The sequence below is a fragment of the Coccinella septempunctata genome, chromosome 4, assembly GCF_907165205.1.
Source record: "Coccinella septempunctata chromosome 4, icCocSept1.1, whole genome shotgun sequence".
NCBI classification, from domain to species: Eukaryota; Metazoa; Arthropoda; class Insecta; order Coleoptera; family Coccinellidae; genus Coccinella; species Coccinella septempunctata.
The window spans coordinates 14,684,148-14,700,496 of record NC_058192.1 but is presented as its reverse complement, the minus strand read 5'-3'; the positions used below and the strand labels follow the sequence as shown (position 1 = coordinate 14,700,496).

General features: G+C 34.3%; 2 protein-coding genes across 4 annotated transcripts in view; one reads left to right on the top strand and one right to left on the bottom strand.

The window, feature by feature from the left end:
* LOC123311810 (asparagine-rich zinc finger protein AZF1) overlaps positions 1 to 6,746 on the bottom strand; it is a 220,215-nt gene extending 213,469 nt beyond the window's left edge. For all 3 annotated transcript variants that reach the window (XM_044895902.1, XM_044895904.1, XM_044895906.1), the window contains exon 1: positions 6,165 to 6,746. The gene's annotated coding sequence lies outside the window, so the exon portion shown is untranslated. The remainder of the gene's footprint in view (positions 1 to 6,164) is intronic.
* LOC123311811 lies at positions 308 to 2,411 on the top strand. The gene is made up of 2 exons (XM_044895910.1): positions 308 to 523; positions 1,588 to 2,411. The coding sequence occupies exons 1-2, from the start codon at positions 475 to 477 to the stop codon at positions 2,409 to 2,411; spliced, it is 873 nt and encodes a 290-aa protein (XP_044751845.1). The 5' UTR covers positions 308 to 474.
* Positions 6,747 to 16,349: the final 9,603 nt, after the last annotated feature.

Genomic DNA, 16,349 nt, shown 5'->3' with positions numbered 1-16,349 from the left:
AAGTTTCGCGATCGAATAGTTTCAGCCCCGACAGAAACTAAACGATTGCGCAACTGTTTTGAGCACAACGTTCATAGTGCAGCTGCGCCCACTTGCGATCGAATAGTTGCAAGTTCTCTCTTCCGAAGTGAACCATGTTCCATGCGCGAGAAGGTAAGCAATTGAATTCGTTCGTTTATTTGCATGATTGAATGAAATTGATGATTTTACTAAATGATTGTAATATCGGAGCGGATATTTTAGGCCGTAAATGTTTTCAAGATAATGATCTATAGTTAAAACCATTACAATTGGTCATAATAACTTTTTGACAAAAAATAAAATTTTTCTTTTTAAGAATTCGAAGATGACGGCGACTGGACGGAAAAGTTCATTCAAGTTATCCAAAGTAGACCTCCCATATTCAATACACGGCTACCAGAACATTCTGACCGGAATTTAATCTGTCGCCTGTGGGAAGAAATTTATGAAATCATGGTACCACGATGGCAAGAATTGACCCCAGCTCAAAAATCATCCAAAGGTAAATAATAAAATAATAGATTTGAATATAGGTAGCATGAAATCGATTTATTCACATTCAACTTCAAGTCATATCTTATCGTACTGCCAAGGAATAGAACCTTGAGGTGAAGTAAAGTAATTCACAAAATAATTTCTTGCTGTGGAGCCAGCATGAGTCCCTCGAATATTTGTGTTACTTAGATTGGCCAGGGGGCATGTATATAATGTATCTTCATAATTTATTCCATCTTTCTGCCTCACATAATTATGAAGGACGCAACATGCCTTGATAATAGCATCACAAAATGGAAGATCCACATCTAATGGTCTGTGCAGAATCCTCCATTTGTTGGCCATGATCCCAAATGTACACTCGACCATTCTTCTTGCCCTAGTCAGTCGATAGTTGTAAATCCTTTTTGCAATACTCAAGTTCCGTCGTCCAAATGGTCGTTGAACGTGTTCGGACATTGCAAAAGCTTCATCAGCCACAAAAACAAATGGCATTGGGGTTCCTGTGTCGTCATTTGGTAACCGTTGATTGGGAGGCAAATTTAGAGTACCTTCGTATAGTCTTTTACCGAAATTCGATCGCTGAAAAACATGTGAATCACTAGCACTCCCATATGATCCAATATCAACAGATATGAAACAATAATCCGCATCTGCAACAGCCATCAGAACTACAGAAAAAAAATGTTTGTAGTTCATGAACTGAGAGCCTGTACGATTTGGCTTCCGAATTCTTATATGTTTGCCGTCTATTGCACCCACACAGTTTGGAAAATGTGTAACAGTTGCAAACTTCTCAGCAATGTGTCGCCATGATTCTTCTGTCTTTGCAGGCATAACTTCATCTTTGAGACACCTCCATATTTGCTCGCATGTCTCTTTAACAATCCGTCTTATAGTTGATTCTCCAATCAGGAATTCATAATGAAGTGATTGAAAACTATTTCCCGTTCCAAGGTATCTACGACAAAAAAACCAGTTTTATAAGAATTCTGAAACTTATTTAGAATAGAGAGAAATGAGACGTTCATAGATAAGAAAATGAAATTAAAACTATTTTTTTTTCCTTAGGAAACAAAATACAAAACAGGTGGAGGAATCTGAAAACATGTTTTCGCAGGGAACTCAACAAGCAGAAAGGCTCTTCGGGTCAGGCTGCAAGTAAGCGCAAAAAATATGTTTACTTTGACCAGTTACTGTTTCTCCTACCCACAATGGAAGACAGGGCAACAGTAAGCGAATGTACGTCCATAGAAGAAGACTATTCCGGAAGCGATGATGAGTCTCAAGTTATTCAGGTAGAAGACCAATCACAAAATAATGAAATAAAATTGAGTCAGCCGGGTCCTTCCACTCAAAATCCACAACCAATAAATCCGACTACTAATTCCACCCCAAGTAAACATCTAACTACCCCGCTTGGTACTTCTACCCGAAATAGACAACTGATGACACCCAAACGTACAATACCATTAAAAAAAAAAACGGAAACCTATGAGGAATCCTTACTAGCCATTTTGAAAGAGAAAAAAGCAGAACCAATCGATGAAGACCAATCCTTTCTTCTTTCATTGGTACCATCATTCAAGAAATTGAATGATGCACAGAAGCTTGATGCTAAGATGGAATTTTTATCGACATTGAAACGTCTTACACAAACGAATGAAACTTCTTACTATCAAACCTCCCAAGGATACAGGAATCATCATAGTTATGGGTATCCTGCTTATTCAGGCAATTTAGTGTCACCAGCAAATTTATTTCGGACTTATAATATCGAAAATTATCAATCACATTCCTCAACATCTACACCAGCTTTGAGTGAAATTTCGCAAAGAAGTTCTGCTAGTAGTTGTGATAACCTCACTTCCATGGAGGTTCCAGACTTCACTTGAAAATGTAGAAGCACACAGGATGTACAGTTATTATATACACACCTATACGTATGTGATAATAAAATTTTCTCAACATGCTTGTACGAAAATATTTCCCTTACCTTAAAGTAACTGAAAGTCTTTCTTCTGGAATGATGGCTTTCCTCCACTTTGTGTCTCGATATGTAATATAGGGTCGTATCATTTCCAAAAGTTCATCAAAACTTGCTATACTCATTCGGTAATACTTAAAAAACTTTTTGGGGTATTTTCTTAAATCTGAATACACTTGATGAAATTGACCCTTCATCAAACGCTGGGAAACGATTGGGTGTACCCAATATTTCCTCTTTTGCCGAATTTTTTTTCGCCTATGGAGCTCAAGGGCGCACACCGCTGCTAACTCGTCGAAGTCCATATTGCAACTGAATAGTTGCATGTGTGCGTCCACCTGGAGACCAAACTATTCGGTTGCGTATGTGTGCGGATTCGAACCGCTTGCAATCAAACTGTTGCGCAACTATCGCGAAACTGAAAAGTTGCATGTCTGCGCCAGGCCTAAGGAAGCATCATGACATCAGCTCCATATTAATTATTATTATTATGTAAATTCTCTCACGAAGGTCAAATAACATTATTAATTTGCATAGTATAATTCATGCAATTTTCTTCCCAGCTCTTTTTCCTAAGTAGATCTCACCAGTTTACATAATCCACAGTATTTTTAAAGCCGCCCAAGATTTGAATGTCAAGAGCAACTAATTGAAAGATTATCATTTTGCATTGGAGTAATAATATAAATTAGCAATTGGAGAATTTTTACTATTTGAAGTTGTTGTTCGCGAGAATTTTCTATCGTGTATATTGTATATTAATTCCTATCTAATGGTTATCAGTGGAATTCAACAACAGTTGTCTTGGCAGGCTTGATTATTCTTCATTAAAATTCGATGAAGTGCAGAAACCTTGGAGGAAAATATTTATACAATCAGGTGGTATAGATAAGACTATTTGCATTGCCAATATTTATGGCAACCAGTTTTTAATCGTCAGTTTTCCACATGCCGAATTACATTAATTTAGCGCTGAAAAAATGAAAATTTTTCCTTTAGTTCCAGTTTGCATCTAACTAGACAGAATAATCATATTATGAACCCAACAATATCTTATCACTGAAAGAAGTTGAGCATAAAGTTCACTTACACCCACCTGAAATGGTCAATTTCACATATAAAAAATTATTTGACATTTTGTTAGAAACTAAACTGAAGCAATTCAAAATTTCTCCTTTGTTTATTATTTCGGAAGATACTTTTCTTTATTTTTAGACTATCACAAATTCAAAGGATTTCTCGAGATCTCAGAGAAATAGATATTTTGTGTTTTGTATCATGATACACTTCTCCAGCAGAGTGAATTATAAAATACAGAGTGAGTAAAAAGTGAAGCACCAAATTCTTGTCTTTGGTATTTACTATTTACTTAGTAGAAAAATTTTCAAAGAGGACAATTTGAATTGCGGAATTATCATGTATTCAGTATAGCCTGTCAAGCACCCTCTTCTAAGGGTGGAGGGTAGTTGATTCTGTTGCCAACCCTAACTCTTTGTCCTAGAAATTGATAAACCTTTTGCTGAGAAGGATTTGCTGACTAATGGGGTGAATCCTAAAAAGTGAACTTTGAAAAATTCTCTCGTGAAATTCTAGAAAAAGCAGTTACTCTCCAGTAAAATTATATGAATGCAGAATGATTTTGCTCACATATTGTCGTGTTGCATGGACAACTACATAAAGGATTGCGATTTGATGAAACCGTTCGATCAATTAAACTATACGATAAATTCCTCCAAAGAGCATTACCGCGATAGCTGCATCCCATAAAATCGCATATAATTGTAATTAACGGATTGAATAATTCATCAAAAGAAGGCAATTTTTATAATTTCACCGGCATTAATCTGCTTGATTGACGTGATGTCTTGTACTCATATCATTAGGAGTTCACACCTTGCTTCTACTAGAGAGGGACAGAGAGAGTAATGTATACATATTTAATTTTCTGGTTGTAGTAATCCTGAGAAATTGGTTATCGTTTCATTGTCTTCAGAAATTTTGAATTGGATTTTTGTATTGATCTAGTCAATGACGTGATGTCTTGTACTCATATCATTAGGAGTTCACACCTTGCTTCTACTAGAGAGGGACAGAGAGAGTAATGTATACATATTTAATTTTCTGGTTGTAGTAATCCTGAGAAATTGGTTATCGTTTCATTGTCTTTAGAAATTTTGAATTGGATTTTTGTATTGATCTAGTCTTGATGTATTTGGACAGGATATACAGGGTGAGTGGTGAGTCTTTGATTCTTACAAATATTTCAACTTCAGATTTTGAGGTCAAAAGAAACATTTTTTTTCCATATCATTTTTTCGAAATCGGCTCAGTTTAAAAGATACAGGCAGTGGAAAAACCATAAAAAAATTAATTTTTAGTTCCATCTCACAAACGGTTCTTTCGAATGAAATGCATTTCGGAATATAGTTTTTCATTTATTCGATGAATTTTTTTGGAACACAAGATATCACCCACGTCTTCCAGTTTTCTCATTATGATCCTACGAATCATAAAAATAACAAAACCCAAAGAACCCAACCCTTCAAAATGAATTGGACGCTATTCAATGAATATTTAAACGTTTCGTGAAATAAAAGAATTCCTCATATTTTCTCGTATAATGCGTCGTTTTCGAGTAAATTGATGTTACATGAATACAACTCTGTTTAAAAGATCCACAGATATGTAGTGTCACAGAATTAGCTAGTTATTCTGAAGGTAATTTTATTTTTCCAGGGGTGGCACAGCTCATTATGAAAACTGAAAATGGCTTTTTATCAGGGCCGAATCGGAAAAAATGGTAAGGGTAAAAAGTGTTTCTTTTGCCCTCAAGAATCTACTGTTAGAATATTTGTGTGCGTCGAAGACGCAACCTGTATTGAAGTGACTGAAAACGTACAATGTGTTTTCACGTGTACTTGAACCAAAATAGATTTTTTCACGAGCTATATCTATGTTAATGAGAATCATATGATTAGCTTCGATTCCAAATTTCCACAGGCTGATTCAGAATAAAATTGCTGAAATGAATTTTTAATTATTAGAATTGAGAATGCATTGAACACTCAGAAAATATGAGATAATTTTCCCGAAGTGAATTGTGTGTGGAAGAAGAAGCATGCCTTCATTTGATAGTTTTTCCGATGGCATCTATGAATAGGCTAAGAGAATTACCGAGAGAATTACTTTATGGTTCATTTCTTAATTTCGCTCAATAAGTAACCACAGTGACTCATTTACGTGAAACACACTGTACATATAAATATTGTTAAATTATATCGAATAACATTACCTATAATACTTATTGACATATTCAATGTACAGTAGTAATAGTGGTTAATAAGTATGATTTATATTTCCAAACCCTAGCTTACACACCGAACAATGGATACCATAGGTATTTACATAATGTATTTTTATGTTGAGGATTTATAGGGCAAGTTCGATTATTTGGAGAATTAATTAGTATCCATTAATTAATATCACCCTTAAAATATGTTTATTCATATCTGTTATCTTGAATGAACTTCCGGAGTATTATGTATGGACAGAATGAGTTTTCAAACTCATATATAACTATCTCAAGATGAGGTTAAATCCTTTTTCTTCGTTTGTGAGTATCTTCATCATCATTTGTTCAACTGATATGTAATCAACCTACCTTCAATGCCAAGCGATTCTCGTAGGTTCTGGATGATCTGGTCTTGTTGCCAAAGACAAAACAGATCCAGGTCAAATAATATAGTTCAAAAGTTAATAATGTTCCAACACTTTATTATTACTTGGTCAGTTCAATCATCAATTTAAAATCCACAACACAAACACTGCCTCTTTTTATGAACTCGCTATGTGAAGGGTTAAAAGACAAAGTTACTCAATGTGTAACAAAATAAAGCAAGCAGTAGCGCTGACATTTGCATCTTCAAACCGGAATAAGAACGACGAAGGTCAAACGTGATCCGATGAATGTAACTTCTTCTTGACAGAGCAATGTCCAATTACCGCAAGAATAATCGGGCTTGGACAATTATATGCAACCGTAAATGGATCACAGTCGTCCTGAATTCGAATCGTAAAATCTTTTGGTATAATTTATTTCCCCAGGCACCAATTTAAAGAGTATGCACGAAATTCGGTGGTCTCAGTGTCTACCGAATGGAGCATAGAGGTGGTTTGTTCGGTTGTCATAAAGCGTCTTCAGACGGAAGTCCAGAGTCTCAGGACGCTGTTCAGACACAAGCAAGTGCACTGCACGAACAAACTAAAGCCACCCACCATAGATATGGACCTAGAGACCTACTTTTGTCCCCTCCATATCCCCACCGTTTCTAGTGGGATCTCAAGACAGGTACCGGCTCCATGAGGCTGGAAGCCTATATGTTGAGATTTAATCAATAAAATATTTATTGTAATTGCTTTTCGTAATGTTATTGGTCGGTATATATCGAAAATTTTAATGGTCTGTCCACATAACAAGGAACCCGTTTGGGGACCATTGCTGGTCGATTACCAATGACAGGTACTCCGACCGAATTCTTATACCTTTGCCGCTACCAAGCCGAGCACAGAATTTGCAAATTGAGGGTATCTGGCAGGAAATATCGCTTGTTATAATCGCACAAGCATGTGCTACTCGCTTACTCGGACGTTGATATCTCCAATGTAAATGTCGATATTTATGAGAAGGAGTAGCTAAATTTTAATGGGACACTTATTCGAGGATGCATTGGGATATTCTAAAGCCTTTAGCCTAATTCAAAAGTCAAAATATTTTAGTAACTCTCAACTTGAGTGGATATGACTACATTCCTTATACAAAAAACCGGCAACGTATCATTTAAAAGCTAAACTGTCATCTTGCTCTGCGAGGCCTCCACAGTTTCTATCAACAATTCGTTGGCAAAGAAATAAAGACCTTCAGACCCTTTCTCAGTTGAGAATATTAATAATGGTCAGACGTAGCAAATCAGGTGAAAAATATGGGTGTCTTTCGAAGCCTAAATCATAAACTGTTTAAATGAAAGTATGTGAGATGTGTCAACGGGTATGAGCCTTAGAATTTTTCACCAAACCATTGAGGCTATGGCAATCCAGAATATCAGTTTCAAGCAGTTCTAATATTCTCAATATTCAGACAACTCTCAAATGATTGTCAAGTCCAAAACGACCTTATCTGTATGATTGACACGACCATATAGATATCAAGTGTCAACCCAACTCCACGGTCTGATAAAGTCATGATATGATCTGCATCTTTATTCACTAGGTCGGATACAAATACAGGTCTGCATCTTAATTGAATACCTAATTTACCCTCTACTGAATCTTAAAATCCAATTTTTCAATTGGGAGGATATTGATGAACAAGGGTATTGAACATATATTTATGAATCCTCTCACCTTTCAACACATGAAAATATCTGATATTACCTCGGAATTCCAATTTTACGTCCCTCACAATTTCGATTTGAATCATTCTTATTTCAAATTTTATTTCTCAGCTTTCGTTTAATTTTTTAACTAAATGCCAATAGATCCTCATTTATTAAATGTTACGAATGAATTATGTTCAATTGAATCTTTATGAACGTCCATGTTTCTGCCAATTCTGCTTATATTGCACTCGAGAGACAGCTTGAATATTTATTTATTATGGAAGTATTCCCACAGCTCCAAGTAATAAAACATTGACATTCCAACAATTCGTATCTACATTATATGCAGAATGCTTAAAATATGATTCATTTGAATTCGTTTGAATTCGTTACCTTCAAACCCAAGAGATAAACTTCAATCTGGGTGTAAGTGAACTGGCGTTTATATACCAAAACCTTTTCAATTTCTCTAGTTTCATTAAATTCGAATGTCATCAACCAATTAGTCTAAAAGGCTTATCGATAAGACATCATTCGCAAAAGTAGTACTTTTATATCAACGTCTCAATACGAAGCAGACTAAACCGAATATTCCATTCCTAATGATTTTTATTCGTATAGGTTTATGATTTACAATGTTAAATTTTTGGTAGCTATATACCAAGAAACAAGTGAAATTTCCACAAAATACATTTTAGAACCTCTAAAAACAAATAAAAAATCAGTTTTTCAGGCAAATGTATAATTGTATAAGATGAAGTTTAATTATTGAATTGGCTAATCTGTGTAGGACCATATTGATTTAATCCATCAATAATGATAACTTCACACTATTGTGAAAATTTAAATGCCCTGAATTATTATGAAAGCAATTCAAATTATCAATTCGTCACATAGCTCAATTCAGATATTATGTCCCAGCATATGGATGTTATCCATTCACAACAGCTTTACGGTGTTTGAAAATATTTTTTGATAAAAACGGACGAAATTAATTTTCGGAATAATTCCTTGTTTCGTTTCTGTGATGTCGCTTTTATATTTAGATAACTGTTGTTAAATCGACGTGCATTTGCTACTCGCTTTCCCCGCTGTTGATATCTCCAATATATGTACCAATATTCATGTCGCAAGATTGCCTAAAAGCTCTTCAGGATTATCTTGGACTCCAGAGATTTATTTTCCAGTTGTGCCAATTTCTCCTTGTGAGATTTATTTGGATTTTTAGTTGGAATAACGGGTCGAGGTGAAATAAATATTATTGTTTTGAATCAGACTTGTTATTCTGATATCTTGCGAGGTGATATTCGTTTTGAAGAAAAACTATTGGACCAAAAAAAGCACAAAAACTCCACCATAAATATAGATCATAATTCTCACATTGATTTTGAATAGATATTTCTATCATTTCATAGGACATCTTTCATATTTCTTGCTATACAAAGTTGTTGAATTGCATTTTTCGAAAAAAATGCTAAAAATGGTGAATTTCACTTTGAATTACGTAATTTTTCAGGTATGATTGAAGAAGCATGCCCTGCTTTTGTGGGAGAAATGGTTGGACTACCCTATTTCTATTATAGGGATCAAAAGGTAAATTTTCCATTGAAGATGATGACCGATCGGGAAGGCTAGTTTCTGTGTCAGTCCCCGAAAATATCGATGCAGTTTATGACATGATTTTATCAGACCGTCGAATTGGGGTAAAACGGATATATGAAGCACTAAGTATTTCATACGAACGGGTTCATTACATAGTTAACTTCAATTTAGACATAAGAAAAATTGCTGCAAAATGGATCCCCAAATGTTTGAATGTTGACGAAAAGCGTGCAAGGGTAGAAGCATCGCGTTCGATCTGTGCTCGATTTGAAAACGATGTAGACTTCTTGAACCGAATTGTTACTATGGATGAGATTTGGATACATTTCTACTATCCAGAAACAAAGCAATAATCGATGGAACGGCGACAATCTGGTTCTCCAAGACCAAGAAGTTTCGTGTCCAAAAATCTGCTAGAAAAGTTTTTGCTTCAGTTTTTTGGGATTGCCATGGAGTAATCATGATTTATTTTTTGGATAAGGGTAGAACAATAAACGGAGATTACTATTCGACATTACTGACGCGGAAAGCTATCCAAAGCTGTTTTGTTTTTGCAGGACAACGCCCCTGCACACAAATCTCAGGTTGCCATGCAAAAAAGTCTTGATTTAGCGTTTGAATTTTCAGAACACCCTCCTCATTCACCAGATCTGGCTCCATTCGACTATCATATCTTTCCTCAACTGAAGAAAATTTAAAATGACGTAAATTTTCTTCCAACGAGGAGGTAATAAAAGCTGTGGAGGTCTGGTTTGCAGAGCAAGAAGAAACATTTTTTTCGAAAGGTCTAGAGACGTTGCAGGTTCGCTATAATAAACGTATCCAATTGAGAGGAGAATATGTTGAGTAATAAAATATTTTGACATTGAAATTTTTTTCGGCTCTATAGTAGGCTAAGAATTTTTCAATATATCCTCGTACATTTTAGGGGTGTGGTATAAGAAATTCAATGAATATAATCCCTCTGATAGCTTATAACAAGTAAGGTGTAGAAATCGATAGATGAGTTTATTTCTGCCATTATGACTAGAACTGGATGGTAAAAGTAGTTTCCGGATACATTTAAGACATTGATTAAATCATTACACGCAGTGAAATGAAACCACCACGATTTTGGGTGCAAGTGCAGAGAGGCACGTAGGTAGTCATCACCTTATCCGAAAATCTCAAAGCTTAAATTAACCCATTACATCTACCGCTTTTTAATCCGATAATTTGGAACGAATTTTTGCGAAACACCAGATACCTATCCATAAATTTCACTTCTGACCGGGTCATTATGTAGGAACGAACTGATTATGCTAATCGTCCCGTTCCTCATATGGATTGTTATAAAATCACTTTTTCAGACTGTAAAAATGATCACGCCTACTTACCCGGTAACCACAAGGTGTCTAGTAAATTGGAGTACTGAAAGCTGATACCCATCATTATCACGAAATTATTCTATGGGTAATTGGCTGGTAAAAAACCTACCGAATAGTCGATCTTTAAAAAGTCATACGACACCTGCATAGTAAGCATTCAAGCCCTCCGTATATGGTAGAAAGCATGCCGTTTTAATGTACAAGTGACGCAGAGCATTCTGCATTACTCGCTTATGATTTCTATCAAGACCATTTGAGCTCAGTTTTTCAGTTTCATGAGAAAATGAGCCTATTCAATCGGTTATTAGAAACTTTTAAGTTACATAATGAAAATATGAGAGTGAGAGGACATAGTGTTTGATATAAGATGTAAAGGGTGGGCAAAATTGGTGATACCTGAACTACAACTTTTTTACCCAACGAGATAGAGGAAAATAAATGTGCCATTCATGTCGTCTTTTTTTGAGAAACTAATAAAGCTCAGCCAATATACGTGTTGGAAAAAAATCATAGTACGACACTGGATTGCTTTCAAAAAAGTGTCTAATGTTTTCATTTCAACATCCTAGCACAAACAGGAACGGAGATAATGACCAAAGTTGAAATCGCCCAAATTTAAATTTTGGCTTATAACTCGAAAACAAATGACGATAGAGGAATGCGGTTGATGGCATTATTAGTGTCTCGAAAAAAGACGACATAAATGGCACATTCATTTTCCTCTATCTCGTTGGGTAAAAAAAGTTGTAGTTTTGCCCACCCTTCACATAATTCGTACATATTTTATTCGAGTATAACTCGAGCAATGATGGGTTTTTCAGAATAAATCAGCATATGACTGAAGATATTCCAAGAAGGAGAAATTCCAATTAAGTGTGGTATTGAAGTTCAGGGAAAAGAATATCATCACATTCCTTTAAAAATTTTCATGAAATTTGGAAAAACCTCCTACCACTTTTCATGTGTTTGCACATAAAATATTTTTACTGTTTCAATCACTGGCTTTCGAATGGAAGGTAAACTAGATATTAAGAGAAATATTATGTACTCAACTACCTTTTTTGAATTAGTCGATTTTCGAAATCCCCATTTATTTTTAGGCAAATTTATTTGGTTGACATTTTTGTCCGACACAAATATCAGGGGATTCAACAAAAAACTGTGAATAGGTATCTCATTTTTCTTCATTGCTATTAAGACTGCTTGTCATCTAAATATTTACTCATTTCAGCAGTGTCTCCTACGTAGTATGTGAGACTATTGATTTTATTTGAGTTTAATTTTCAGAATGGTGATTAATTTTTCAGTGAATATTGACTATTGAAGAACTCTTTTCATTTTTGCCTAAGAACAGTTCGAACTATAGGACGGAGCTTTTGCGGCCAGTTTTTCACTATTAATAGCTTTTATTAGTACCATTCAGAGTTACGCCTCATTGGAATTCCTTGGATTGGCCAGTGGTGGAGATTCCAAGGTATCATGAGGGTTTTTCCCCACTGATCTGTCTCAGTTATGTTCTTGAAATTGTTAATTTTAACTGCCTCCATTTTGAAATGAGCAAAATTTTCAAAACATTCAACAAAATGTTTGTTCAGGTTCACAAAATATTTTTTCTGAAATACTACTTTAGAACAATAGACAAATTAAATTTATTGGCAATCTAAAATTTGCTGTCGAAATGTTAAATTTTTCCAGTGGTGTCAAAATTACTGGAGAAAATCATCATCAGATCAATTCAAATAGAGTGCAAAAATGTAGCTATTATCAAAGAAAATCTGAGTACAAAAGCTCATGACTGTATTGGAAACGTGGATACACTTTTAATCTCAAAGACGTCATGGAGAACATACACAGTTTTCCATCACGACAATTATTTTGGAACACTCAGTGTAACTGCCCATCATAATCACACACGACTTAATGTATTCTGTCTGAATATGAACAAAAACCTCATTCCTAGATTCAATAAATACAGGCAAAAAGAGAATTCGATCTAACGGTATTTTGAATCGAATGATTCATTCTTGATATTTGAATTCGGTTAACATCAAAAAGTGTTTTATAGGTTCAGAGAACCGATTCGAGTCGGCTTGTTAGATGGTGGAAATCTCGTTATTTCATACTATAGATTAACATTCAATATCTATTCATCTGAATAGGAGCTTCTTGTTGCTTCTTCCTTCATTGCTGAGATATTTCGAAATGAAGTGATTGAAACAGTTTTGTTTTTGCTTATTCCTCAGATATTGTTTGAGATATTTGAACATTCCCTGCCACTTTTTTTACAATCAGGAATGATTGGGATATAGCGCAAGAAAATAACTCGTGTTTACGATGTATTTATTTCACTGAAATATTCGTCGAACTATCAAGAGAATTCCTGAAAACTATTCCAATAAATTTCTTATACTTATTTCAACAAATTGTAGATATATTTTATTTCCCAGTACTGGACTCTGATGGGGATATTTTGTTGATGGTATAACTTGGAATGAGGAACAGTGAATTGTATCTATTTGTTCCGAGAACAATGATCCTGAATTCTGCTATATTTGCAACGCCACCGATAGGAAAGAACTTGCAATGAAGCAGCGATAATTCTTCCAATTCTGAGGCATGACCGTTCCAAACAAGCTTCCGCTCTATGGCAATTGAACACAATCCGTCTCATCTCGGGACTCATCGCCAAACAACGATACAAAAAACTATTTCCACAAGAAAACGAATCATATCAAATGGGAGAATAATCTAGTGCTGTTAACTAGCCAGGAAAATGTAGTCTGTAGGACGATTCAAGCATAGACACATATTTCGAAGAATCCTCATTCCAGACAACAAATTAGCTTAATGCGCAATAATGATTAATACTCATTAAAAACACTCGAACGCTGATTTTTCAAATTCAAGCTATTTATCATATTACAAGGATCAATTTGTCTAAATGCTTTCGTTTTTTTCTTTTATAACTTCAGAAATTAGACCATTAGATATTGGTGTGATTTTTCGCTATGGCTGTTTTCCGTTACTGATATCATAATCACTGTCACTAAACAACCTTAAATGCATTCATCGGAAATTTTCCTCGTATCAGAAGTATAATAAATCATTTTGCCCATTTTCACCTTTTTTCATATTGTGAAGAAATGTTGATTAAAAGTAAGTGATATTCTTAATATTTTTTTTTCTATATACAGGTTGTCTGTAAACAAATGCGGCTCTGGGAGATGATTCCTCGATGAAAATAAGCACACTGAGAGAACGAAATAGTGAAATTACAGTGAAAATCTTGGGTTATTTGTGACCAACGATAATCACTGGAATTTCACAAGGAATATTCTGAAACGAAAACTTTGTAAAATCACAGAAAATATAAATCACAAGTTGGTTGTGATTTCACATGAAATTTTTTCTTATGATTTTTCTAGAAACTAAACCTGTGAATACTCATTGTGAAATCACAATAGAATTTTATGATATCAACTGTAAAATTACATTTATTCTGTGAATTTGCAAAGGATTATCACAGAAATAAATTGTAAAATTAAAAAATTCTGTAAAATTACAGGATTCATTGTGGAATCACCTCTCGTTCTCGCGAAATTACGTCGTGAAATTTAGCATCAATTAGACCGTAAAATACTATAATGTTGTGAATAAACAGAGCAGATTCACAGAATTTAATTGTGAATTTCAAGTATTCGAATTCCAGAATTCATTGTAGAAATACCCCACACCCTTTTAAAATTACTTCGTGAAATAACCATGAAAAGTACTGGATAATTGTCTTTATTTTGTTATTGATCAAAGTAGTTGTACAGAACTAAATTGTGAATTTCAAAAATTCAACTAAATTTGGCACAATCACTCCTAAAATATACACTTCAATATGAAAAAAAAAACATTAAATTAATTAAAAATAACAACTACAACATAAAATATAGTCATCAATATGGAAAACAAAAAATTTGAAACATTATATCAGTTAAAAAACAATCACAACATGAAATTAATATGATCTTCAATATAAAAAACAATATGAAACATAACATCATACAAAAACAACAACCATAAATATCATCTAAAATAATAAACATTTTTTTCAAAATATTAAAAAAAATCAACATAATTGTGAAGCATTCAACTATGAAATATCAGCTTCTGAAAATATTGATATAAGTATTCGCTTATTTAGCGGTTCATATCATAAGAGTATAAAATTAAAATTCAAAAACAAAGTATACCTAGTCTTTTCCCAACAAAAAAGACACAATCTTCTGGAATAGATAAATTTATGAATTTGTTTTCTATAAAACTTGCTTTCGTCGTGCTTGACTTACTTCCATTATCCGGATGACTGTTGAAATGCATCCTTCATAACATCTCCATAGATTAAATTGAGGGCCTCCCTGAATACATAGGTTGTAAACACATATCGTTTTTCCATAAAGAATTCGTATCGGTGGTTTATTCCTGAAAAAAAAATGAAATAGGTAGGAATCCAATAAGCAAAATTTCGATACAGAATAATTGAATAATGAGTTGTATGCATGCGGTGTTCAATTTTTTTCATTAGTATTTGCCAAAGGAAAACCACAAATCGAAAGAGTAAACATCGCTTTCAAAAAATGTGAACTATCTACTCACCAGTATATATTTCTTTTGTCACACACTTGAAACCTTCAAGGAACTTGGAAGGCAGAAATACTTGGAACTTGAAAGAACTAAATCATAGAAAACAAAAAACTGAACCATGTATAACTCTTCGCACTTCAGAGTTCTTGAAGACAGAGTGGATCATTCCAGAATGAATTGGGTTATGGCCGTTATGGGGTAAGTTAGTGAGTATCTACGATAGGATATGGGATTGGGCAACGAGCAGGTGCTAGTTGCAAGAAAGGTTTTGATTGGCCACGGAATGAATCTAGAAGCAGATAAAAGTTGTGATTTTACAATTGCATTATGAAATTCCATTGAAGCTGTGAATTCGGATCCAGTCGAGCGACGTCACGTACCGCATAGGTGGAAAATGACTTGATATTTGCAATCATATTGTAATATTACGTTCAAGCTAGGAATGTGTTTAACACATTTTAAAAATAGATATTTTACAGAAATATCCAGACTTTTCAGCAGTAGGTACCTACTTAAAATATTTTCTGACCAAGTGACATAATTTGTTTTTCGATTATGGTTGAGGAGGAATGCAGGAACCTATATCTCCTACATATATGAATTATACAAAGAATAGAATAAAATATATTTTATTTATATCTTCAGAAATGTATTCATATAAAGAACAAGAAAAAAATTTATACAAAAAACGTCATTGTGGACTGTCTCAATGCGATGAATATATTGGACAAAAAGTCATCTGTAAGGACTATATGTTGTACTGATGGATCAAAATTAGAAAGAGGTACAGGCATTGGGGTGTGTGGACACAGATCAATATAAGGCAGCAGTCCAAAATGAGGAGGGAAGGAAGCAATAAAAAAATCCTGT

Bases quoted from the DNA above. Each gene is read 5' to 3' on its own strand.
- LOC123311811 (XM_044895910.1), top strand. From the start codon at position 475: ATGGTACCACGATGGCAAGAATTGACCCCAGCTCAAAAATCATCCAAA. The intron at 524-1,587 runs GTAAATAATAAA...TTTTTTCCTTAG, and splicing joins AGCTCAAAAATCATCCAAAG to GAAACAAAATACAAAACAGG.